The following is a 27,821-nucleotide window of genomic DNA, read 5'->3' as shown; positions in this document are numbered from 1 at the left end:
AGACTATTTTTATTTTAAAAATACATTTTGGAAATTTTTTTAGTTTATTATACAGTGTTGACGATGAATGACTCTCTAACCTTTCCAAAGAGGAGTTGGGATTTCCCTGTCAGTCTCGTGATGCATTGTTTTCTCGTCTGTCAACAAGGACTTTGCGCACGGCCCTCTGTCTGTGACGTGGCAGCATGCCGTCACGTGCTCACGTCAACACACTAACGTCACCTGGTGGCAGCTGCGGTCAAACATGTCGCAGTCCCTCCCACATTTCAGTGGAAGGACAGTGCAAGACAAAGGGTGCCAGACAGGGAACGAAGTGTGATGCGTGGGTGAGTGGTTAGGCGAGTCAAATACATCGAATTTTTCCTCCATGAGTCGCTCTGGTCGTCTGCCAGGTATACGTTCGTCTGTTTGTTTGCTTGCTTGCTCGCTTGTTTTCTGCTTAGATGCTTGGATGTTTTCGGCCTACATAACTTTAGAAATAAACTCTGTAATTATCTTCCCCTCCCTGTATCCTAGTGGATGAACCACCAAGTCAGTCAAAAACTTTAAAAGTCCAATAGGAAGCCTAATAAAAACATCAAGTCCTTTCTAAAAATAGCCACATATTAACTCATGTGCGCAGTTGTCATTTGAAAGCTGTTTAATTTGGATATAGAGACATGTTTTCTAGATTATTGTGTGAAATATTGTTTTTAAAACATTTTAGAATGATTTGTGGGTAGATCAGGAATATGCGTTCCAAGTGTATAATCTTTAGTCAGGCCTGTTTGGTGGGTGAAATAAAAGAAAAAAAAAAACAAAACAAACCGAAGGACCCACATGTCAGACCGACCACGAATGTGGCTGATATTTTTCCTAAGTGCCTGTCTGTCAGCCTGCCTGCAGGTCTGTCGTATTCACATTGTGTTTACAATTATAATGCGCCCTCTGGTAGCGAACCCACAACCGACGGTCTGGGAGACACTGCATGTGCAGAATACTCCGACAATAAGTCACGTGACAGAAAATATCAGCAAACACCTCGAGTGAGAGACAGAAAATAAAGAGAGACAAAGAATGGGACACAGAGAGACAGAGAGCAGGAGAGTCCGAGGTGTGTTTATGTCCACGTGAGTAGTGCTCAGTCGCTGCTTGTCGCAACTGTCGTCCTGTTGTCAACGGAACATCTAGAGAAATCTGTTGGTCGCCGTTTCTGCTGTAATCCAAACCCCTGAGGTATCAACCATAAGTCAGAGACTAGTCTAGTGCAGCATCAACACTCCTAGAGACAGAGGAACCTGTCTCAGTGACAACAGTCTTAGGGACAGAGAAACCTGTCTCGGTGACAACAATCCTGGGGACCTTGGATCTTGCTTCTGAAAACACTTTTAGGGAATACAAGAACCTATCTGGATTGACAATACTCTTGGGGACTTTGGAACCTGTCTTTGAAAACACTCTTGGAGGATACAGGAACCTGTCTGGAGCGACAATATACTTAGGAACAGAGATAGGAAAGATAGGAAAAGGGACAAAAGTAAAAATTAGAAATGAAAGGTTTTACTTTTGTCATTTTTTCTATGTTTTCTGCCTGGCTTACTATAAGCGTTTATTATTTTGAAAGTGATACAGGAATTGCTGCTGACGAGGATGATGATGATGAGGAGGAGGAGGAGTAGGAGGAGAATGTTGAGCATCATCACTACCTCTCTACTCTCGGAGTCTCATCACGCGAGGTGCTAAGCAGAGCTGATCCCTTAAACTGTTACCCGTAGTGAGACAGACAGACAAACAGACAGACCCAGGGGAGGCCGGGTGCAAACAAAAAGCCACAAGGGAGCCACTTGCAGCAACTGGTAGTCTGCAGAGTTTTTATACCTTAACACTTCTTTCAATTCATCAAGCGAGTTGAAAGTTTGTTTGCGCCAAGACAGGCGCCATTGCCCTCAGCGGCTGGCAAGCATCAACACAAGCACCGTGCTGCAAGCCCATCACTTACACCAGCAACCTCCTGCCGTCTGCTGACCACCTGCACCACACACTGGCACGGTCCGCCCACCACCCGCTCACAGACAGCACTGGCTTGGCAGGGTGGGACAGGGTGGCACAGTGGGACAGGGTGGCACAGGGTGGGGCGGTGAGGATGGTGTGAAGGAGTGAGGGTTGGGCTGGGGTGCGCCAATCGGCTTGGTGAGTACGTTAGGTGGGCGAGTGAGGGCATTACTCGTATTAGTGTGAGAGATGATGAGAGGCTTGGAGCATTATTGTACATGTGGCAAGCGATTACACACTGAGTGTGAGTGTTTGAGAGAGAGAGAAAGGATTTACAGTGAGTGAGAATGAGAGGATTACAGACGAGTGCGAGAGACACGTTGGGCTGGGTTAGGGTCAGTGTCTAGGGTCAAGGGATGGGTTCAGTGGGTGGGTGGGAAGCTGAGATGCGATGAGTAGGTTGGGTGGTTGCTGATATTTGTTTAGCCAGCAGCTAAGATGATCTCACAGCCAGGTAGCCGGCCTCAACACGCGTCAGTCTGGATGTCTTGTCAAACTTTTGTTTTGTCTGTTTTGTCAACCTGTTGTCAAAGCTTTGTCGAGATCTGTCGATGCCTTCGTCAGTCGCTATAAATGTCGCGACAATACTTTTTTCTCTTATTTTTTTTTCTTTTTTTTTTTTTTTTGTTTTTTTTTTTTTTTTTGCAGTTTGTGCAGGCTTATACAATTACAGTCGCCGACGTTTTCTCGTGATTTGAAATTTCTCGACAAAGTTTTCGGAGTGTCTGTCAATGCCTCAAACAATTTTGTGTACCTGTTAATTTTGTGAGAATTTGCATCAACTTGTAATCACTCTCTTTGTCGACAGTTTCTGTCGATATTTCATAACAATTTAAGCCTGTTTGTCAGTCTCACATCTAAGATGTCATTTTCTGTCAATATCGTTTGCTGTCTTTATGTTTCTTAACTATTTCCTTTCCATTTTCATCTTGTATCTAAGATTTAAGCCATCGGAGTTAATCTTTTCTGCTAAAGAAGTTTAATTTTCCAGAGAATTTACTCAAAACAATTAAGTTTTCTGAGAGCTTCACACACTTTATCAAACTTGGTTAAGAAGGATCTTTACGGACACTTCCAGACCCCGAAGCATTTGTCTTTTCAGTCAGCTGTGATCAAGGTTTTCATGTCGAAGCTGACACAACTAAATATTTCGAAGACCTTTAACTTAATAATGTTCTTTGTCAGGCACAAATTTAAATTCCACACCAGTCCTTTTACTCTTTAGTCCATTTAAGGATATATATTCATAACAGGCAAGAGAGCATAGACCAAACTGAAGGTGCGCCGGTTCGATGCCCATGTAGCGCAGCTCACTGCCCCTAGTCCATCCGGCTGACGGGAGTGGAGACTCTATGGAGGGCTGAAAAGAGAGGAAGAGGAGATGGGCACCACCCTCTCAAAAAAAAAAAAAAAAAAAAAAAAGAGGGGCCACGAGAAAAGGGAGGACTTTGACACCTCGCTCCCCAGCGACAGAAAAGGTACAGAACTACATCTTCAACTTTCTATATCAAGAATCTTACTTTGTCAACTCTGTTTCTTACTCTGTACAACAACTCGAATCCAAGACATTTCCCCAAAGCTACTTAAGTGTTAAAAGCTTGTAGTCACGAATCTCGCACAAGAACACACCACACAGGGCCTACACTGATCTCGGGTACCCTGGTAACAGCGCCTTGTCTACAGGGTACCCTGCCTACGGTTGGCGACCCTGGTAAGAATCAGGTTGTGGGAGAATTACCGGCTGCACGTGCCGCACTGCACGTGGTGACCGAGCAGCTCAGGGCCTGTGTTTATTGTGGATGCAACTAGCAATCGCGCGATTTCTGCAGTAGGGAAGACTGATGGCAAATGGGCAGGACAAAAAAAAAAAGGTTAATCTTGGAACGACAGAAAGCGGAAAAAAACGAACAAGGAAAATACAAATGCTCAATGGGCGTTTCCATTTACGAGTAAATCTGACAGAGTATGATGCGGAAATATTAAAAGGAAACACGAAAACTTTACTAATAATACTAATCATAATTTTTCCATATATTACTATACTTTTTCCGTATAGTAAACCCAAAGCGCTTTACAAATATGTTGGGAACACAAAACACTTAATCACACGTTCAAACAGATATCAATGAATATAACACACATACTGACACTCAAGCTCCTCGTGCAGTGAACGTCGAGGGAACGATGATATCAAACATAATTATCTGTGCTACCTAAAATTGTACCTGCATTCGGCAAAATAAAAATTAGTATATCAATAAATAAAATAGTTATTATGTCTACTCGATACAGATTAAAACAAGGATAAAACATAATGAAGAAAAGAAACTCATTATTTTATGCTTTGTTTCGCGGTTGTGTTTATATGTGGCGAATTTTTATTTGGCGGGCAGTTTAATTTTTTTTTTTTTATTAGTTCTTCCCCAAACGATCTTTACTTCTGGAGTAGAGTCCATGGTGGAGGGGGGCAATGATCCAGTCCTGTTTGTCCACCTCACCATGGTATGAAGCGACTTAATCCCACTCTTGGCGCCACCTGTCGGGGTTTGAACCGTGTCTCTGTTCTGTAGCTGCTTAGAGGCCCCTCGCATGGAGGAGCATGATGCACGGCGATGTTCACTGACCCGCATTCTCCCCGCACGTCGAACCTTCCAGCAACCTGCTCTCAGCTCTGGTTCACTTCCTGTTGATCGAGAGTGAGCCGAGAGCTGTCACCCTGCCCATGTCTTCTGCTGGTCTTTCATCTTCATTCTCACTATTAATTATTAATGCTGTGATGCATGAGTGTATTCGCTTCTTCGTCGAAATGACGCGGGCCTTTGTAACAGGACAAAATATTTGCAGAAAATAAGAAGAAAAAAAAGAAAAAAAAAAGGAAAAGATCCAACATGAAGGAACTGTTTTCGGTCTGACTGTTTATGTCTGATCAGTTCTAAAAACTAGCAAAACAACGAGCAAAAAAAGTACCAGGACGTCAGTTAGCCATCAGATCGTCGTCCCTACCCGAGACTCCGGCAGCTAGATGGCGCAACGGTGCGTGTGGAGGAGGTGGCGTGTTGGCCAAGTGCGTCTTTCCCCAATTTGCCGCATGTGGCCGGCCTGAACGGTGCTCACTACCAAACCATAACAACGGCTTCTCGCTCCTAGCCATTCATGGGCCCAGTGAAATGAGTGCGCAAAAACTCCCACGAGAAAGAGAAACAATTGCTAAACAGTCGCAGGTTTGTAACAGAAGTCTCTCTCGCTCTTTCTCTCTCAGACCGTTCCCTTCTAACCTGATGGGTCCCCCCTTCCTGTCCCCACCACCACCACCACCACACCGCAGCCCTCGAAACACACCCCTCGTTTTACAGTCAGCCTCGGGTTCCACTGCCTGCTCCTCTAAAAGGCAAAATTAATTCCATGTTTTGACCCATACATATGTTGCCAGGCTCTCACATCCCTCACGTTCTCTCACAACCTCACAGTGCCGGCTATGAAGACTACAGTTCGGCCTGCATCTTTCTCCATTCTCCCTCACCTACTCCGCTTGTCTATTCATCTGTCTATCCGTCTACACAGCTTGAATCTTATGTTTATAGACTGTGTGTTGCTCGTTATATTTGTGTTTATTTGCTAAAAGACGGTCTTGTCAATTTGTCTTAAAATACCTAATGTCGAGTTCATAAACATAATTAATTTGAAAAAAGGTAACGAAGTGTAGAGTCAAGCACAGTATACCGTCGATAACACACGGGTTTAGAGAGGATAAGACAAAGTGAGTGAATAATGGACGAAATACAAAATAGTGTAAGTTATCGCGTGTTTAAAAAAAATCACCAGGAATACAAACGAAAGACAGAAGAACTCACAAATTGCAGAATAAAGAAAGGTAAGCGGTGAGCACCTTTGTGAACCACTTGCTGGCGAGCCAAGTGTACCTACTGACCCTCCAAAGCTTCCAGACGAACACACAGCCACAGACTTCCAGCAGCCATCTTGACGGCAAGAAGGAACCGACTAGTCACAGCTCTGGATATGATTGTTGACCAACAGTCCAGCAGAGGGTGTTGACTACAGCAAGGGACAACTTTAAAAGTGTCATTGTGGATGAAATATAAAAATATACAACATTGTCTTTGGGAACTGAAAGGTGGGTTGATGCAAGGTGGTCAGACTCGCTTACATTTCTGAAGACTGCAAGAGGCTACTAAAGAAAAGCTACAGAGATAAATGTTAAAGATGGGTGGCAGTGAAAATATTAATGTCTGGGTGGGAGCTCAAGTGATAGGCGTGCAAGTTTAAATTATAAAAACACGGAGCTGTACATAGAAAATGGCGTCTCGTGATGAAGGGAGATCACTTTCAAATCTCGCGCCGCCTTTTGTGAACTCAGTGAAGACAATTTACGAACAAAAACATTGACGAGTGGATCATCTGCTAAACACTTTCAATCTCTCCATCCCCAATCCTTTACTGTTTTTTAATTAATCATATCTAATACAAACAACACATCAACATAGTAGACGGTGGTTGTAGTGTTGAGAACATCATCACGTGACTGGGTGACGTCAGAGTTTTCTGTCCATCTATCTGCTCTTGTAGGTATGTGGAGAACGGAAGTGGGTTATGCGCTGTGACAAAATGTTATGAGCGAAGCCTTCACTTTTGTTTAAAAAGAAAAAAACCCGGTGTACCCTGCGTGCACTCGGAGGAGCCTTTGAACAAAAGAAAAAGAGTTTGATATGTTTCTTACTGCGGTCTTCCGGCTAACCACACTTTTCCCAAAATGTTTAAAGTAGGCTCGTCTTACTTTTCAGACGCACCCCTTCTCTCTCTCTCACGCGCGCGGACACACGCACACATACACACAAGATTTGTTTTCCTTGAGGCAACTGCTCCATGCAAGAGACGAAAATTATAAACCGTTGTAAACTTCTTCCAAACTAACAGCCGAGCGAAGGGAGGTAAATCTTCACTGCAGGCTGTCGCTGATGTCGTGCATGTGCAGGCGCGCGGAAACCGGAAGTGAGTGGCTTATTGAAAGGTTGTGCGCATGTTTACAAGGGAGGACGCTGCCGGTCCTGGCGGCGTTTGAAGGGACATGGCGCGAGCTGCGCGAGGATTAGCCGCCGTGTAAACATTTGGGTGTTGGGCTTTGCGGGTGTCGGGACTTACACCTCGCGTGTCAGCTCTGCCTCTCGGTTCCCATCTTCCTCCGCTAGGTGGCACCGAGGTGCTGCGTGGGGCGGTAACTCGGGTGGTCGTGTCTAAGCAAGGGGACTTGAGCCTGCAAACAAGTGGGATGGCCTCTCTTCTTCTGTTCTCTCTCAATCTCTTGACTCTTTGTCTGTCCGTCTCTCACTCTTTCTATTTGTATATTTTTTTCTGTCTCTGTCTCTTTTCCAATATTTTTTGTCCACATTTTCCCCTCCCCTTCTCTCTCTCTCTCTCTCGCTCACTCCTTCATTCTTTTTTCTCGCTCCTGTTTTATACATCTCTGGGTTTTTTCTGCCTCTGCTCTCTTGCTTCCTTTCTGTAATATGTTGGTTTGAAGATTGGTGTGTTGCTTCACACACGTTTGACCTAATGGCGCACGTGCATTAGTGCTTGAGATAAGGGTAGGGCTGAAATTAATTCATTTGCACCGTACTTTACACAAACATGCTCATAAATGTCGAACCAAAGCAGCTGCCAATTTGCTGAGTATAGAAGAAAGAACAAGGTTCACGCACGTGACTTGTCAGAATGTTTTTGTTGCCTTCATACATCATAAGGCCAACATAACAAACAGCAACAACAAAACTAAATGAAACTATTGTGTAAAAGCTGTGGTGAAAACAATGTCTTGTCTAACAGTTGTATTACTCATTAAAAAATTTATTTCATTATTGAATGACAGGAGAGTGACTCCTACATGTTGCTGATCAAGCGTTAACACCATCGTCTGCTTATCTCCCTTTCTCAGATTCTTTCCCTTCACAAGCCGCCATTGTCCGCATAATGATGGACATCTAACATAGTCGTAATTTGAGTCTGTCTGCCTTCCTGTTCATTCTCTTTCTCTTACTCTCACTGTCTGCCTATCGTCTGTCGGTGTAACCGTCGTTGTAACTCAAGCCCGGGTCACGTGACACAGGACTGTGCCCACTCCGATGACCAGTTTCTTTGTCCACCCGATGCCCACCCGTCCCACCAGTGGTGATGGCTGTAACATCCTCATCCTGGTGTCTCACGGCTCCAGACATTTCACTGCAATGTAAGCTCTTCTCTCACTCACTTTATTCCCTAGCATAAAATCAACACAGAAAGCAATTTATCTGAAAATGCAAGCATGTAAAGACAACATGAAAGAGAAAAAAACTTGCTTGAGCTATTGTTTATATGAAAAGCACGTGGTCTCAAAGTAAACTTAGCTTCTCGCCAAAGAAGAGCAAAAAGTCAGAGACGGTTTCCACTGCATCAAAAACTCGCCGTCAGCTGCGAATTTAAATTCTGCCATTTTATGGAAACAAGAAAAGCTGGCCTGGTGTGGACGCACCCTGCAGATTGGGGGCCGAGATAAAAGAGCTTCTAATTCACTGGGAGTAGCCATTGTTCGTGTCTTCATTTCTCAGCTGCGCCAAACTGCTTTCAAAACATTTTTTTCTGGAAATTCGTGGTGGGCTTCGTGGTAACACTGTTCATGGTTTGATAATGGTATCGATGAAACTACTTGAAATGTTTAATAACTGTATATGAGTATTGATAATCGCTAACAAGTACATATTTAAATATTGTGCTATAATGTGACTCACGCACAGTTTATTACATTATTTACATGTAGTGTGGTATATTTGTTTATTGTCTTTTATTGTGGTGTGTATAACATGTCCTCGAATGGTCCTGCTGGTGGTCACGTGATTTTGTTTTTCTTCCCTCGTTTCAAAAACTGTTTTTACTTTGATTTTCTTATTGTTAGTCTAGTGAACAAGCAGCGGCTCCGGCCGTTGTTCTCATTCAGTTGACAGTTGATATCACATCAGTCAAGGTTAATAAGTCAGTTATCAGATGAACGGGTTTGACTGAGTCCTCAGAGGAAGGTCCTATCGCAGTTTTCTCGAACGGAAACAAAAGTTGTACACATCTACAAACTGAGAGCGATTATGCAGACGACCTTTTTGAACCACTTATAAAAAATAGAAACAAACAAGAGGTCTTAGGTAAGGGAACCTCTGTTTGCGCCATGACACTCATCTGTGATGAATAATGTGAAAGCAAACATGGAAAATCAAACACAAGCTGTGATAATTTCACGCTAGCAGACATCAGAAACACGTGCACACAACAGCATCAGTCTGGTTTCTAAGATAGAAACAAATACTTCTTCAGTATGCTCTTTTCTCAGAGAAATGCTTTTTCATCGCTACTCATTTCTGTCCATCATACAAACCGTCGGTGGGCCCGGGAGATGCGGACGTAAGGGACATAAACATGTCTTCGTATTCTCCCAAGGGAACTAATAAGCCCATCCACCCCAATATGATTCGTAGAGTCAACACTCATGATTAGCGCTCGTGGTCATGGAGCCTGTTTACTCATCTCATTATCCTATCCGACCCAAGTAGATCGGCTAACGGGAAGTACAAACTGTTTTTACTGAATTAATGTGTGGGTAGCAAAGCAATTACAAAACTGAAAATCGCAGTCGCCAAGGTCCGCTCATGTTCCTGTCGACTGGTCATTTCGTTTTCGAAAGAAAAATAAATAACATTTTTTTCAGTCTAATACACAGTCTTCTCGTAGAAAAAGTGAAATTGACTGTCCGTAGCTTCTTCTTGCTTTTTGATTTCTTAAATGTTTCTGGGTTTAGTTGTTGGCTTCTCACTTCACCTTTGACTCCACCACACATGCGCAGTGGCAGCTTTTTTTACTGGAAATGTTCGCTTCACTGGTCGGCTTGGTAGCTGTAGTTACAAAGTGGCTCCTGACTCAGGAGTTAGTTTACCTGCCTGACAATCTTCACTACCCCATGTCGGGTGTTTTCACCCTCGGGTACACTGCCGACGTCCACGAATACGACTCTAGGTGCGGGCTGCGCATGTTCCTAACACGTCACTTCCTGTTCATCCTAAACATTACAACGCTCATCTCTCGTTGACCTTGGCATAACATTGTTAAAGACCAATCTGAAGCTACAGGGAAGACATGATTTTTATTCGTGTTTTATTCATTTTTGCCTTCTTCCTTCTTTCGCAAATTTTTAGCGTATTTTCTTTCATTTTCTTGTGAACGCCATTCTAACTTAAAGATTGCCAAAATAATATTACCATCAGGGATATTCCTCACTTAGCACTAGGAACAGGAAACATTGGCCGAGTTTTCCAGAAAATCTGACTACATGTCCAACAAAAGTGCCGAGCGAGATGGGGTAGAGAACAAAGTCTGGCGGGGTAGGAGGGTGGCGAACCTCAGCTCTGTAGCCTGTATTCTGATATAAATAAAATGTATGAAGGGTAGGGCGTTTGAGCAAATCAGAAACAAAAGTTGGCCGTTGTTTTGCTGCTCAAGCAATTTCAGGAAGTTTGCTCTTTTCACGCTGGAATCCATGCTAAAGGAGCCAAAATTATTGCAAGTGCCTTGATCTGACCCCTCGCCATTTTGACCGCGTTCTCCGTGTGTTGGTGCGTGCGTGCGTGCGCGTATATGTATGCTTATGTGAGCGCATGAAGCATAGAAGAACAGCAAGAAAGGTGAAGGACATTTAGAAGGGGATGGGGGCAATCGCACTACGGGTACACATCTGGTGGCCATCAGCCGCTGGCGTGAACACGTATCCAACATCTCACGCAATCGTCATCATCAAACAGCAAACCACAAGGCTAGACACGCAAATAAAATACTCTCTCCCTCTCTCTTTCTCTCTCCCTCTCTCTCTCCTTCTCTCCCTCCCTCTCTCCCTCTCTCTTTCTCTGGATGGAGGGGGGAGGTCATCGTCATATTCCGTCTCCACCCTCCTGGGGTCAAGCATCACGGCGGGGTCAGGACTGGAAGGTTCGTGGTTTCTCTTCAGGCTTCTACTTGATTTCACGAGGGCTGCGAGTCTTTTACTGCTTTGCTCAGCGAAAAGAATTCTTCATGACGACCAGGTCGATAGCTTGCTGGGTCAAGGGTCATTGGAGGTGATGTCGATGTCGATCGCGAAGCAGATTAGCGAGCTGCGAGATAACAATGGAATGTTGTACCTGTCTGCTGAATGACAAGACTTCAACAGCAAGATGTTTCTACACAACAAAATCTTTCTCTTTTTTTTTTCTCCTCTTCTTCGTACTTCCTTCATTTTCCTTCTTTTCTTTTTGTTTCCTTTCTGGCTCTCCCTCTCTCCGCCATGTCGATGTATGAAGAGTGTCTAGACACGACATGTATCTGCTTGCTGTGTATTTATTCCTCCATCACTAGTTTCTTGGTGCATTCGTCCATGCAGATGACAAACGACTTTCCCGAATAAAAACGTTTCCCCGTTAGGAAAACAAGACAGGAAAGTGTTGAATGTTTTTAATGTCTCTCCTACATCAGCCTCACAATTCCGTTTTTATGGCTTATGCTAGCCCTTGATACAGGGAAATAAGCGATGAGAAAGGGGAGATAAATGCTTGGAGACTTGTTCTCTTTTTGTCTTTTTAGTTTTATGTAACGGTTGAAAACAGCCCACGGCACTTTGTAATGTTCAGCTGTTCCTCATCTGCCTCACACACACACACACATGCACACTTATATATTCTGTCTCTCTCTCACACACACACACACGGACACTGCCTTTTCTTAACTCCCTCTGGCGAGATCACCATTCCGTCCATTTTTCCTTCCTGCCTGCTTGTCTTTGAGGATTTATGCATGATGTATATATGACATACAGAATGTATGAATGATGTGTGTTTAGCATGATGTATGTATAACTTACGTATGATGCACGAGGGTGTCAATAATTTTCCGCAGTACAGCGATGAACTTTATTCCAATAACAATAGAAACAACGTGTGACATTATTTTACATCATGGTCTTTCATCTACGGCCTCATTCCTTCCACGAGAGTCTGTTCTCAGAGAAAAAAATATTTTGGCTGAGTATCGAACCACTCATGCGCAGTTTCCTTCAGGTCTTAGGTCGGAGGTGAACTGATGGTACCTGAGGTTTCCTTCAGTGGACAAACATGTAACAGACTGGTGGAGAGATGGAGGATATACGGAGAATGGGAGTTTCCGGAGGGTTTCAACCATGAGGACCACTACTCGGACGGTCATTGTCATGCAACAACATAAATCTCCAGGTGAACATTCAGTAAACATTTGTTTCGAACTGCAGGGTTCAGCATGTCAATAAACTTCTGACTGTAGCATTGTTTACCTCCCCACCTGATGATATACCGACAGTGATGTCAACAAAAACATAACTGAGACAGCATTGTGGATACATCTTGACTCCCCCTAGTATGTGGAGTGTGTGGATGATGTGTGGATAGTGTCTGTGAGGCATGTAAGATGCTTATATCATGTTTTCCAATGAGTATATCATGTAATTATTGCATAAACATCATTATTATATAAACATTGTGTACTACAATGTACGATGTTTATATGATGTTTATGGTGTATTTATTCCTCAGCAGTATTGTCTTTTTACTGCAGCTTTAATCTCCATCTCTTCCTCCACATCACCCCTCTCTCCACCATTTATATCTCCTTTTTTTCTACGTCTGTGCTTCTCTCTCTCAGCCGCTTTCCATCATCTGCTCTCACCCACATTCGCTCCTTCACTCAGCATATGGCCCACACGATACCATCATACATCTCAAGGACGCCGAGATGAGAAAAATTTCAAGCAACATGACACTGATGGTATTCACACGCCCTCGGTAGCACAGAGTATATCACCTTTTATTTATCTCCCTTATTCATCACTCTCTCACGTGGAGGAACATGCTCGGCCCCTGCCCGGTGGTCTAAGTGCTGGTGTTCACAGGCAACCTTTGTCTTTCATATCCCTTGGCATTCCTCGAGTTTATTGGGACAGATACAAAATAACAAAAGTGGACAATGAATTTGTTGAAATTCGTAATTAGCTGACGAGCTGATGATCTGATGACTAGTGAATGACGGTCTAGACACCAGTTTGACCACAGAGTTTTAGGTTTTCCTGATAATTATATATATATATAATAAATACAATTATATAATCATATTTCATTGCTCTGTATCACATTTATGGTATTATTTATTTTTTCTTTTTATTATCTGTGGGGAGAATAATACTTTATCAAAAGAATATTGAATGACAATGAGGTGTGGACAACAGATCGTAACTGCTTTCTCAAAGATTTTTTCCTTAAAATTAAAATTAATTAAAAAATTGTATGAAGTAAGAAATAAACAAGTGTTGCTATATATGTGTAGCAGTTCTGAACATCCGCATACAGCGAATCGTTCACGTGATTTCATGTCTTCTTCTCTCTCTCTCCCTATATAGATATATCCTCCATGTCATGTGAACGGCTTTTGAAATATCGTCAGATTGTATCTTTTGTTTTCGATGTTTATCATCAACTGCTACCAGAGGGAGCACCATACGGTGCCTGGTGTAGTCCTGCTGAGCTCAGCTCACTAAGTATCTCTCTGGTGGTATCCAGCTCCTGCTCACATGAGCATACTCACAGACTCACAGACTCACACACTCACCCAGGGGTTTGGAGGACTAGCGTCCCTTGGAAAACATTCCGAGGTCTGGGGGTAATTTTTAATTTTATTGGTAAGTGAGAAAAGGAGGGACTGAAGCAGTATGGGGTCGTGATAGCATCTGATCCGGCGTCAAACATGAAGCGCCTGACATGCCGAGGTGGCGAGGGTTTAGCGGAGGGAACAGCGACACCCTCACAAGAAAACCGACAGAAAATGTTCACCAAGGTCACGAGCTTATCAATCTGTAAACAAACATAAACCTTTAAAAATCACATATATATTTACTTTACGCACTGCCAGCAACAACAAATAAAAATAAGAACAGAAAATCGGAGCTATTTATCTGGAGCTTTGTGTGGTCGCTATCAAAACCTCTCAGGTCGTAAATCGTATCATACAATTACACAAACAGCAGGTCATGTTTTAGCTTTAATCTCAAACTTTTAGTCTGTTTATTTTTCTTGCACACGACAACATTCAGTGTGCAATAGTTTTATTTTCGACATCGATGCCATGTGGCTTTTTTGTTTTACCTCCACAAACATTTCTATCGTTCTTAACGGCCAACTGCTTCAATAACTACTAGTCTGATTATTCTTGGGGACTACTTAATGAGTCATTATGCTTATTACGAGGCTTTCCTGGAAATCTTGGAGAATCTAATCAGTTATTTAGTTTATTTCAAGGAAGACTAATGTTTCTCATTGCCTTTATTTCACATCTGTCAGTGGAATTTCTCGTTTCGCCTTAGTGATGATAATGATGATTATATGAGAATTTTATTTTAGAAATTCTTGTATGTGGACGAGTGTATTAGTCGGGGCTGTAGGAAGTGCAGAAAGAGCAAAGAGGAATACTGTGAACAATGCGACAAGTCGTTGTACACACGTGACGACAGCACATCACGTGGTGCGTCGCCTACAAACTGTTCTGCCGCCATTGTGCCAGGCTGGTACTTTCTCTGCAAGCGATTTTGAATGATGTGGGGCGTTAATCTCTACATCGAGACACTCACTTAGTTCCTCCTTCCTCCCCTCCCCAGGGACCGCAGTTATGAAGCATGTTGTTTCCCGAGGGCACTATGGGGAACTCAAGGAAAAGCGTTTTGTTTCCGTGGTTACCATGCGATGCCGAGATTTCGTGGTTCTTTACCCCAGACTGGAGGGGATCAGCTCTCTGTGATTGTTGTTCTCTCTTATGACCTGTTGTGTGTTTCGTCTCTATTACTTGTTACATGCTTCTTCGTCTTTTTGCTTGACTGCAGCCTGAGTGGTTCAACTGCGGCCTCCTGTCGTCCCATGGAAGGTCAGCCTCTTCATGACGGCTTCTTTGGTCAGAAGGTCACACGGTGCAGTCCACTCTCTCCTCTCTGCTTCACTGACAATATATCATGTATCATGTTGATTGTAGTGATGTACAGATGATGTTATGTACAGACAAGACTATGGCAACCTCTAACTCGCTCTGCTGTTATCACAGAATCATAACATCTACAACATCTGTGAACTGGCCTCTATTTACCATTTGTGACTATTGTTGATTGTTGATTTGGTGCTCTTTAAAAAACGAAATAAAACAAAACACTGCATCTATCTTTTGTGGTATTATTCTTTTTACTGAGGAAACTTCTGCCAATGCTCGACTATTCAGACATCAGGATAGGATTATGTAAACACTTCGCCAGTGCCAACATATGTCCATCACGTAAATTTTGATGCAACGAGCTTGACCTCTTCTTCCAAATTTTGGTATCTTGTATTCAACTTTGCCAAATGACTAAACAATACACCACACAGACCTTTAAGTATCTTTCTCAATTATTTATTTCTCAGTAGTATTCCTGATTCTTTGTTTGTTCATGTCCAAAAGTCATTCTGACATAAATTATGGACATCAGCAAGAGAAACCATTGGAGGAATGATGTCATCAGTCTCCTCGTGAGCAGCTCCGTGCCTGAGGTTGGTGAGAGATACCGAGGACAGATTAAGAGGTCTCAAGACGTTTACCACTCACTTTTTGAGCAGACGATTCCCGAGAATAGAGAGTGCAGTTGCGCTGCAGCCGACAGACGCGAGAACAAAAGCCTCGATCGCGATAAGGTGTCGACGTGCGTCTGCGCCGCCATTTTGCCGTGATCCCTGCAGTGACCTCTGCAGCACGAGGGCAAGGTTCACGCTCGCTGATCAAATGACATTTTGCGCATGCGTGCATCAGGCACTCATTGACGGCTATCATTCCTTGCATGTTTCTCTAACACATTGAAGAGAAAAAAAAAAGAATGAGCTGACGTGTCTCTCTGCCCAACCATCGCCTTTCATTATTTTGTTTCCTTTCCTCGCGTGTCGTCTTGCAGCCAGCGGGTCGAGACCTGCATCACATCGCCAGGGTCTGGAGAGGAGCAAAACCTAAATACAAGACATTTTACTCAAGGTCGGGTCACTGTGCTGGTGAAGGTGTGCAATGTGAATGTGCAGCTTACTGAGTGAGAGAAGGGTGAGAAAGAGAGAAGGGAAATACATTTTACGACATGTGGCTGATCTGCTACATTCGTTATTTACTGATACATCCTTCACTTTTTACTGTACTTTGTTCACATCTATCGTTTACTGATTTCTCCATGAATACTGATGTATTAACATTTTAGTCTGATATACCTATTACTTTAATATCAACTACTTCACTTTTGCAAGATGCCCAGGGAGACTTTATGAGATAAGGGAGTAGCAGAGGAGACAAGCTGAAGTCTTCAGAGCGATAGAGAGAGAGAGAGATAGGAGGAGGGTACCAGAATAAAACCCATTTTTCTGCTCAGCTTTCATATTCGGTACATTTATTTCTTAAAAAAGATAATTATATGGTCGCCGGTACTAAACTGCGTTAAACGACGTGTCCCACCAAAGCAAAGACACCATCACTGCCATTATTGTCCTCATCATCACTATCGTCGTCGTCGTAGTCTTTTTTTCTTCTTCTCCTTCTAAGGCTATGTTGCAATCTTGAAAGTACTTTATGAAAGGACTGGATGAATCACAGCAGTACTTTAAGTTGACAGTAGAAGCTCAGAGCAATTGAGTTCCCAGCCAAGCCGATGACGGCATTAATCTTCCCCTCTCCTCCCTCCAAACTATCCTCCCACCTCCTCAATATCGCCGCTGCTCGTGCTCGAAGGTCTCGCAGGACGTCAGCGATAACATGGAAGACGGCGTCAGATGGCGGGGGTGACGGGGTCGGGGCCATGAGAGTAGATGGGGGATACATGATTCCATTTTCCACGCCCGTCAAATTGTTGTCATCATTTTAGTCTTCACTCACTACCTTTTTTTTTTTTTTCTTTTCCCATGTTGGGCTTCTTTAAGAGTCCTGAGAACTGCTTCCAACATGGCCAGCGCCACATGTGCGGGTTTTTTATTCCCACCGAAGCTTGTCCCGTTATCAGCCGCACTTTCTGTGTATGTCCATAAAGTGCGCACCCTGAGGTGTGGGTGGAAACAAGACTTCCCCTTGTGTCGGTGTTTGACCCCACACTCGGAATGTTATCACTGCCCACCATGTTGATGTGGCAGGCGTTTGATCAACGAGTGGAATAAACAGTGGATTAGCTACATTGAAGTCGGGTGATTTCGCTCTTGTGATTAGCTTATAATATTGTTTACTTGGTTAACTGGACGATGATGGCAACTTTCAACTGGCTGCATTAGGCATGTGTGTGTGTGTGTGAGTGTGTATGTAAGTGTGTGTGTGTGTGTAAGTGTGTGTGTAAGTGTGTGTGTGTAAGTGTGTGTTGGTGTGTGTGTTGCAAAATGATATTTGTGTGATACTGTCTCCCCTTTCTCCCCTTCTCCATTTAAACTGTATTATAATGTTCATGTGACTGATGCTGTCCATTTTGCATACCTGTCTATGTGGATGTTCTAGCTGGGTAATGTACTACGACGACGTCGCAGTTTATAATGTATTCATCCAACGTCACAGTTGTATAATTTTAGTTCCAGTCCTTCCTTCCCTCTGTTTTCTTTAGTCTTATCTCCTCTCCTCTTTTTTTTTCTTTTCTCTCAATTATTCTTTCTCTTCTTCTTTCCTGTCTTTCTCACTTGATTAAATGTTTAGCTAGAAGTTTTCTTGTTGACTAGCCCTAGTGTCATAACCAGTGTTCACGCCTGTGTCAGCACACACTGTACACGCACATGTGAGTGTGAAACTCACTGGGCTTGTGAGTGCGTGACTCAGCTGATACTCACTCGCTTGTTTGCTTGCTTGCTTGGTGAGCTAGCTACTGTATCCCATTGTTAACACCAGTCTGCTGTCAACAAATGTGGAACCCACTTGGCGCTGACACCCGTTTCGTCACACACTTCAAGGGAGAGAATATGCGTTGTAACTCCCTCAAGCTAACACTCGAGCCCCGGGGACGTCCGTCGTGTCAAAGGTCATGCCTGCAAATGTCACGGCGAGGCTTTCCCATCATGACGTAATGCAGGCGTCTACCGGGGTGCATCCTGTCGGCACCGCGCCTGCCCAAGACTTTGTGTATCCATACACGTGTTGCCAAACACCGGCACCGCGCGCAGACCAGCGGGACGCCATGTTTACCCAGTTACCCTCCGCTCGTGTCAAGAGCCGCTCCTGGGGCCGGCGAGCCGTGGCACTGGGCAAGAAATGTGGGCGATGAGGTTCATGAAAGACATTTCATGCTCTTGTAGAAATGTGGCGGGCCCCTAAGGTACCACGCAGGCTGCAGGCAGCGAGTCGCCGGGTACATGGTCAAAGAGGCAGAGAGGCAGGAACTCGCTTGAAGTCGCGTTTATCGCCCTTCGTCCATTGACGTACGCATTTATCTTTCTCTGCCCCCGTTCCCTCCTTGTTCTCTTTGAACTAATTTTTGTTTCTTTGGTGTATTTTATTCTTTTATTTTTATATTTCCCTTATGTCTTTTTTTTTCTTCGTTGCTTTTGCTTCTCGATTCCTCTCGCCTATGAGACAAATGCTAACTAACACATCACAGTTCTGCTGTTGCAGGCTGGTGTTTGTTTAGGTTTCTCTGGAACCTGTTCTGACTAGACTCGTACTTCTCGTTCAAAACTAGTTGGGTAGACTGACTAATAAACATTAGGTTTGTAGGTCAGAGCTATATCGTTAGTCTCTCTAATAAACATGATAGGTGAATTTTATTATAATAATAAACATTATATCTGAACTAGGAGGTTATTATAGATATTAGGGTTTTACATCAGAGCTAACTGGGTTACTGGCTAATATACATTATGCTTCTAGATCATAACTATTATATTGGACTGACGACTGTACATTTTTGTGTACCAATGCTAATGATGACTGACTAATAAACATTGCGATTTTCGATCAGAACTAGTTGATCAAACTGACTAATAAAGATCAGTTTCTTCGGTGAGAACTAGTGGATTAGTCTGAGTAATAAACATCAGGTTTTCAGGCAGAACTCGAGGCACCAAGGTCTAGTAGGAAGAGTAGGTAATGGCTAGTGTTGCTCTTCACAAAGCTGAAGGTACCCACCTACTTTGCAACGTTTGTGTTCCTGTAAATCGCTGTCTTTTTTGCTGATGACATTTTACAGACCACAAAGTTTAAATAAATATACACTTGGGCCTCTGGGCCTTCATCGTCATCGTCGTTGTCTTCATCGTCGTCGTTGTCGTCGTCGTTGATATCATTGTTGTTCTCAGAGGAACTGTCTTGTTCGGCGCCGATGCTCATGTCGAGGTGGTCAACTTGTCTACAATGGACATCACGGGTAATAACTAAAGTAAGTCGCTGTGCCTCCTACCTTTAAAAAAAAAAAAAGCCGCAAAAGCTTTCAAGAGCACAGAAAGGCCAGATCCTTGCTGAGTAGCGGGACTATTTTACTTTGCGAAAGGTTCCAGCTTGATAAACAGGCCCCTGCTGTGTAAGGTCGCAGTCTCTTGACCTCAGGGGTTACGACAGCAACGTTCCGGAAGTGACTCAAGACCGCGCGTGCGCTGTCACCTTCCTTCCCGGGGAGACTTTCCGGCCCAGGCTCGCTACCTGTTTCAGTTGCGCCCTACCCAAATATCCCACCCTAAATCATTACCTAGCTTTCCCTGTGTAGCTCTCCTCCGACTCGTCCCCCTCCCTCCTAAAAACGGCTCCTCCCACTGCTCCCCCTCCTACGCGTTGTGAACCTGAACACACCGGGGTGAAATGTAACTACACTGGGTCACCCTTACGGAAAATCAGACATTACCTGCAGCTAGCCGCCATCCTACAGGCTCTAAGAGCATGGTGCCCCTAGACACCTGTTGCTGTAGTTGTTATTTGACAAGAAGGTTTCGATGGACACATGAGGTCTTCTGTATCGACTTCAACGATGAAGACTCTGAAGAAAACAAAGAAGGGAGAACAAGAATATAATTGTCAAAGCGCAGGGCATCCATCTGTGTAACGATGGTGACAAGGTATCCCAGACTTTCTATGGGCGCTGTATGGTTGAAATATTTGTTTTGAATTCTGTAACTTTCATTATTTAGGTTTTGCATAATACGTGAAGTGTGACAGCATTGTGTTGTAGTATTATTGTTGTTGTGTTATCACCCACGGAGGTTGTTAACGATGAACAATATTTTAGATGCTATCTGATAGTTACCAGAAACAAGTCACTTTATCTTCTGTTCAAGTTGGAAGAAATTGTCGATTGAAAATATTTCAGCGCGGATGTTCAGACAAAATGATTAAATTAACTAATGACCTTTTCTAAACATTATATTTGTTTGAATCCTTCACAGGCTTTAAATGCTCGTGACTCTGACAGCACTTTCAGTAAGGTGAAACCACATGCTAATGTTTCTTTGAGTGACATTTAGAGAAGCATAACCTCTTTGCCCAAAGGTTCTTGTAACTTTGGTTCATTGTTCCTATTTGCTGGGTGCAGTCAGCTACCCAGCTAAGATGTCCAGGGTTCGCTAAGTAACTCGGGGGCTGGCAAAGTGCTTATCATCTGCTACCTCTGTTGTAACAGCACAGAAACTGTTCTTGTTACCATCCACCTGGAGGTCTGTCTTGAATGAACATATTTCCTGAGACCTTCCACGCTTGCACTGTAAATGCACTTTCGTTTAAATTTGCCTTAGAGAAAGGGAGAAAGTGAAAGTTAGAGAAGGTGAAAACAATTGCTCCAGCTGTTCCACTGAGAACTCTTGTTCTGTCTTTTCCAGACTGTATCACCCAGGACTCGGTGGTGTGTCTGTTGTAGCAGGTTCACCACCTTCACTAGCATGCAATGAAAGAACTCCCAGTAATAATGTAACTCATTCTGCATTCAGAAAAACTTTATTTTTTAAGTTGAGTCTACCCAAAATAAGATAATTTAATGTTATATTTTTACAATACTTAAATTCAAGGAAATATATTGTGAACTTTTACTGTCATTACTTTCAAGTATCTCAGAAAGATGCCCTCGTGGTATTTACAAAAGAACGAACTGTCTGGTCTTTAGACAAGAAGGAATGGATGAGTGAACCAACCGGCTGTTCGAGAACTTACTACTTCAAGAAACAAAACTGTTGATATGGATATCTAAACCCTCGATCAACAATGGTCAAGTAAGCAAGACCATGACATACACAGTTCTTTTTGAGAGGTACTTTCCTTTTATGTTATTGCTGCAGACAGCAGTTCGTTGGGGATCCGTTGTCCTGTCACTCCAAACAGATATTCGACAACGACGACGACGATGACGATGATGATGATGAGGAAGAGGAAGAGGAGGATGCAGTGGCAACCTAACATTAATAATGATATGCTGCAGGTATTGCGGGTATACAGTAGCAGCAAGTCGTTGTTTGTTGTTGACGCTCTGTAGGACAATATTTAATATTTATTTGAAATCTGTAGGCAGTAGAGTCCCTTATTCTGGGCTCCAGACCCTTAGCTGTGATTGGACCACTCACTTCTTGCTCCACCAGACGGGGAAGCCCCGAGAAAGAAATTGTCGACATCATCATTCTTTCAGCCGCTTGTCACGTGCTCACAGACTGTCAGGGAGGGCGAGGGGACATTCTCTAGAAGAATGGTGTGTGGTGTAGCAGGAAGGTTTGTCTCAACTCAGATTGCGATTGTAGATTCTTTGGCTGACGTTGGTGAAGTATAACCGTAACTAAACTTGATAGTATCAATCGGATCCATTTCATAGCTGGAGTCAGCCTCAACTTTCCATTATATACTTTGCATGTGTGTTGTGTGTGTGAGAGTGAGCTTGTTTGCTCTCATGCATGTGTATACTTTTCAGGAAAAGAACCAAGCAAACTTTTATTTACTAACAGCAAATTGCAGTGTATGTGTCTTACAAAAAAAAGCTTTCTCTCTTCCACCTCTCCATTTCTCTCCTCTTCTCAATTGTTCTCCCCCTCCATTTATTTCTCTTCTCTCTCTCTCTCTCTCTCTCTTCTCTCTCTTTTTTTCCCCCCCACTGTGGTGGTGAGAACTTTGGTGCATAACCAACAGACAGTGTTAGGTCGGAGTTGTTTCAGCAGAATTTGCTTCATACTAAGGATGGAGCTCACTATGCCACTTGCCATGGGTTAATATATATGTAAGTAATATATAATATATATATATATGTAAGTAATACACAACACATAATATTCAATATGCGGCAACATTGGCCTGTACATGTAGGATGATGTTACAATTAGAACTAAACACAAAATAATAAAACTATGGAAAATTGCACTCCCCAACGTCGAGTTTTAGCGATGTCATAAAATCTGGTTTTCTCACATTGTGTAGCTGTTTGCATTTTTTACTAAATTGTTTAAGGGAGCTGGGAGGAGGAAGAAAGAGGAGAGAGGGGGAGGAATAGAGGGGAGAGAACTCAACATGACCCCACCTTCACTCCCGTCCGCCAGCTGTTCATACCCGCCTTCACTTATTTGATTTATATAATCTTCCTTTTTCAATTCATCGAAACTTCCTGATGTCTGACGATGTCCTCAAAAAATTATATAAGACGATTTTCCCTTTCCCCTACTTTTTTGAGAAGCTGTCTCGTGTTTCAGCCCCTGTAGAGTTCGCCTCCCACTTGGGTCATGCGCTTATTTCCGCGAAGTCCGCTAACACCGGGCGTTCGGTTTCAATCTTACCGCCTGCACAGCGGGTTTTACTTTGCAAAAATAAAACTAATTAAAAATTAACTAGTTTTCTTGGAACGAAAACTTTAGCAAGTTAGGCATTCAAACGAACGCACGCGAAATTCAAACTTCCCTCAAAAGAAGAAGACGAAGCAAGGTTTTTTTCCCTACTTTTCGAGAAAGTTTAATTACATCAAGAAATCTCATATTGCATAGGAATAATGTTTAACTAACTATACTTATTTTCGAGAATGTTATAATTTTCTATAGGAAAAACATGCTTGTAGTAGTGAGCGAGTAAGGATCATACAGAGATGTTACAACCTGACCGTCTGTGGGTGAGAGTTTTTCGACTTATTTCAATTTAAGGTGATTAACGCGTCCTAGCAGTTGCCAGCGACTCCTTAGACAGGGAGAATAACAACAAAAATCCTTCAGTCACTTTGTTAGATTAAATAATGTACTAAGTGGTCATTTATTTTTTGAAACCTTAAAAGTGTAAGGAAGTGCGATTTTTGTATAACGACTGAAACATTTCAGTACAGGATGTTATTTCCCCAAATCTCGGGGAATACTCCCTCCCATTCTCACTTTCCTTCTCGGGATACACACGTGAAAGTGTCTCCATGCACAGAATACATTAGGGTTACCTACAGATAAGTTTACTTTGTCAAGGCTGTAGCCAATTGGAGTGCTTTGACCCTATTTATGTTAATTAAATGTCACTTATCTAGTTTAGGCCATTTTCTATGCATGGTACTGTTTGCCGACGTGTACATCGAGAAAGGAGAGCAAATATTCACTCACAGTTTGGGAAATAAGTTTTATACCTAGCAACAAAGAAAAGAAATGCTACGTACAGATCGTTGCCAAGACAGAACAAACGGAGCAGCTAACTAGGCTAGCCTTAGAGATTTTTCTCGAGTTACGCTAAGCAAGCTCTGCATTGTATGTTCAGAAAGGCTTGACGAAGGAGAAAGTTTAAGTCCCTTTCGTGTTCTATCGTGCATTTCAAGTGTGCCCAAAACATAACGCGTTACAAACTAAGGGAGCAAACCACCATTGTCACGCAGTTTCGAAACTTTTGGATTGCTTCCCTTGACCAAATTAGGGGAGGCACTCCATCACACCGCTGCAGACGCTCGAAAGGAAGACAGTTCGTACGTGTTTTATTGCGACGTTTTTCCAGATCTTTCGATTAGTACTTACATGCTTACTTCCATTTCACATATAAACGTCGATAAGGAATGTGTCTTATTTAATCTTTAGTTCATGCAGATGCTGGTCTTGTAAATCCCATACAACTCAGCCACTGGGAGAGTGATCATGATAATATCGCTGTCTTCACCAACTTTTACAACATTGCATGTGTATTTAATTTTAGTATCCTCGAAACTTTGGGGAAATGCGTGGTTGAGGATAACAAATATAGTGGTTATAGTACTGCTTGTAGGCTTGTGCACCATTTAGCTAAGAATTAGATATACGTGGCTTTTACTGATTTTGTGTAGTTGAGATACACCAAGATTCAGTCAATGAAGATTGTTGACAAACAATAACTATACTACATTGCAGGATTACAATGAAATGTCTTCGAAGTTTGTGTTGATACAAGGTTTTGGAACATATTTAAGGCATGATAGTGCCATGAGATGATGATAATTCATATAGTCTGTGTTAATTCTTTGTGTGATTTTGATAGGTAATACATGATTATGTCATATCTATTTGTTAATTTGTTATTAAAAACTCCACATTTATTATAATATGCTAATTTAATAAAGAATGTAAACATTTTTGAAACATTTAATGTATATAGCAGCTACCAAAACTAATGATTTCTTTTCCTTGTAGGTTTAGGCTTGCATTTCTTGTAAATAAAGCTTCACATTTGAGATGTCACATGGTCACTGCCATTCTTGTGGTGAAGGAAACCACAGTCACAGTCACGATGATCCAGAACTTGGTGTTCAGTACATGCTGTACCAGAAGATTGACCTCCAGAGAGTTCAGTGCTACAATGAAGCAGTAGAAGGATCTGGCCAAACAGTCTTCAAACCCTGGGATGAGAGAAAGGACAGAAGCAAGGCACATAGTTCTCCTTTTATCTCTATTACTATTCAAATGTTCACCAGCTTTTGAACATCAGAAACTGAGACTGGCATAAAATTCTGACATTATCTAACAGGTTATTCAAGATGAGCAATGTCCCCTGTACCATAATTTTAGAACCTGCAAGCAGGTTGTATGTTAGAAATTCATTCTTTGCCTTTATTGACTCACTGGGATCAACATATTGGATTATTTTCTGAAATATCTATTTATCTCATTTATTCTCTTGTCTGACCATTGTATTCCTAGGTAATTCAGAAAAATAATTTAGAAGGAGTAAGGAAGATGGGAATTTCCAACTTATTTTTATCTTCTTTTCTTTACAGTATGTTGAAAGTGATACTGATGAAGAACTTCTGTTCAACATTCCGTATGTATTACATTTAGCTTTTCTGTTGACTGTTCTAAACTAAACTAGAAGTGTTTAGGGATTTTAAAGGATGGGATTGGAATATTAAAATTTGAGCACTTGAAACAATTTTAATTTTAGAATCAAACAACCACATGGTCTATTCATGCGTACATGCTGTTTAAGTTTATATGCTATATGTCATTTGTCTAAAAATAAGGCGAAAGGTAGTATTTATGATAAACAGTTATAATAGTTCTTTTTGGCAGGTTCACAGGAAGTGTCAAGCTTAAGGGCATCATTATCATTGGAGGTGAAGACAACTCACACCCTTCCAAAGTGCGAATGTAAGTATAAAATGTCAGTATGTTTACAATTCCTTTTCTAGAGCAGTGTTGTCTGGCCATTTGCTTTTGCACTAAACAAAACTGCAAAACAATCAGAAGTCAAATCAGTATTGGGTTTTTTTTTTCAGGTTCAAGAACAGACCTACCATGACCTTTGATGACACTGCCTTAGAGGCTGAACAAGAGTTTAACCTTCACCCTGATCCTGATGGTGTTTTAGAATACAGTGTGAAGTTTGTATTTATGTTTCTAACATAAAAAATTCTTTTGTACTTTCATAGCAAACATTATGGTTTCTTGCACTTACAGTAAGAAAATTTTAAAAGGTGTGGGTCAAATAAGTTTACAGGAAACAAATTTGTGTCCGTTTAGCAACAGTTTATAAACACTGTCTTGAATTGTTAGCCAGTGGACTGTCTTCAGTATGAGTGCAGCATGGCACCACAAGCTTATTATATGAAATGTAGATGGTGTTTTTCAGACTGTTAGAAGGAAGTGGCTTTATTCACAGAAAAGTAATAAACTACCTGCAGTGGTTAGTCACATTGCTAGACCATAATAATGGGAAAAAAATCTAAGTGAATTTTTCGTGCTGTGTACATTATTGTATTACCAACTTCTGCATGTCACAAAATAAGATGAATAAATAAATCACTCAGCAGAAGGCCTTAACATTCACGTTTTTTTGTAAAATATCTGAATACAGAAAGAAATGTACAAGTGTTATGTTATTAGATTTTCCATTTTTACATTACCACATTAGGTTGTCCTGACGTATGAAATGCTATGAAAGCATCTATTTGTGATTTCTAGGAATAACATTAAAGCAAACCACATACTTAATAAGGCAAATTTTACCTTGGTTTTTGTTTCCTGTTTACTGACAGAGTAGCAAGGTTCAACAATGTGAACAGTTTATCATTACATTTCCCAGCCAACTTTGGGGATGATATCACAAAGATTTACTACATCGGCCTAAAAGGTGATTTCACACAGGTAAATAAAAATATTTAGAAGAGTTTATAACAATTTGCTGCCTGTCATTTGGCATTCCACATCATTTCAGGTTTTCTTTACTTTTGCTTTAGCTTGTCCTCTGTATCATACAATTTAAATATTTTTTTGCCTTGCATGTATCAACATATGTGTTGGTTGTTTTTTTTTTAAATCAAAAGTTAGGGTTTTATAGCTTATATCCTGGGTATTATCCATAGTAACACGTGTACTTTCTTAACAAGCTGTTATGACATCTTCCTATGCTTACAAACGAGAGAAACAGCAGACCATCATATGTAAGCATTTTCTTTCCTTGTCACAAATGCTGTAGAGTGAAGGGTTAAGAATTTGCAGTACTTTTTGCACAAAACCTCATACATGTTCATACATCTGTATTCATGCACTTTGATAAATTCACATTTGCATGCAAGTATGCTTTGTACGTGTTTGTTTATGCATGCATGCAGATTTCCACATATTTACAAATTTTCCGTGTTACAGGTAAACAGACAAGAAGTCGTTATCTGCAATTATGAGGCTAAACCCAACCCTGCGGATCACAAGAGTTCCTCTGTAGATTCTGTGCATCATTTCATTTCATGACATGATAAGTTGACATCCCAGCATCTGAAGTCAGGCGTGTCTCATTAGCGTAAGACTCCTTCATATCTGCGTCCAAGTTTGCTGTAATTACAGGCAGTTAGCAAAGTGTCACATTACTTTTCTCTACACCTGCATTCAGAAGTTTTAGGGTTTTTTAAAACTAGTTTATGCCTTTTAAGTTCTTCTGAAAGGTTACATGATGCCAAGATTTTTCTATGTTGTGTGTATTTCATAGCATGAAAAAAGCATGTTAATAAATAATTCTCTGAACACAAAACTAGCTGAAAGATGGTGTTTTGTGAATGTTAAGTTCCTTATTGGCCAAGAGGATTTGATCAGCCAAAGAAAAAGCTCTTGTGGCATGACAGTATGTCAACTTAAGTTCTTGATTAACAGTTACAAATATTTGAGTGAAAAAACTGAAATGCATATCGATATTAAGTTGTGCAACAGCTGACGATAAATATTGTGTTGATCTGATCTCTAAATTGTATGCATGCATGCATTTCATGTCCTCTCTGATTCAGTAAGAAATTATCATGAGAAACTAAAGATTGTCAGTTGACGTTTTTA

The 27,821-nt window shown here is 41.8% G+C and overlaps 1 protein-coding gene across 3 annotated transcripts; it reads left to right on the top strand.

The window, feature by feature from the left end:
• Positions 1-242: 242 nt before the first annotated feature.
• Positions 243-27,821, top strand: LOC112574351 (PITH domain-containing protein 1-like). Of its 3 annotated transcripts, XM_025255369.1 has the most exons (8): positions 243-326; positions 3,285-3,509; positions 24,696-24,929; positions 25,280-25,323; positions 25,572-25,649; positions 25,778-25,882; positions 26,537-26,645; positions 27,147-27,821. In XM_025255369.1, the coding sequence occupies exons 3-8, from the start codon at positions 24,738-24,740 to the stop codon at positions 27,246-27,248; spliced, it is 630 nt and encodes a 209-aa protein (XP_025111154.1). In that variant the 5' UTR covers positions 243-326; positions 3,285-3,509; positions 24,696-24,737; the 3' UTR covers positions 27,249-27,821. The 3 variants fall into 3 exon arrangements, with proteins under 3 accessions (XP_025111154.1, XP_025111155.1, XP_025111153.1); XM_025255370.1 differs by lacking the exons at positions 243-326; positions 3,285-3,509 and adding an exon at positions 18,137-18,545; XM_025255368.1 differs by lacking the exons at positions 243-326; positions 3,285-3,509 and adding an exon at positions 23,934-24,001.

Source organism: Pomacea canaliculata, linkage group LG10 (genome assembly GCF_003073045.1).
Source record: "Pomacea canaliculata isolate SZHN2017 linkage group LG10, ASM307304v1, whole genome shotgun sequence".
Taxonomy (NCBI): domain Eukaryota; kingdom Metazoa; phylum Mollusca; class Gastropoda; order Architaenioglossa; family Ampullariidae; genus Pomacea; species Pomacea canaliculata.
The sequence above is the reverse complement of the archived record's forward strand: the minus strand, read 5'-3'. Positions and strand labels throughout refer to the sequence as shown.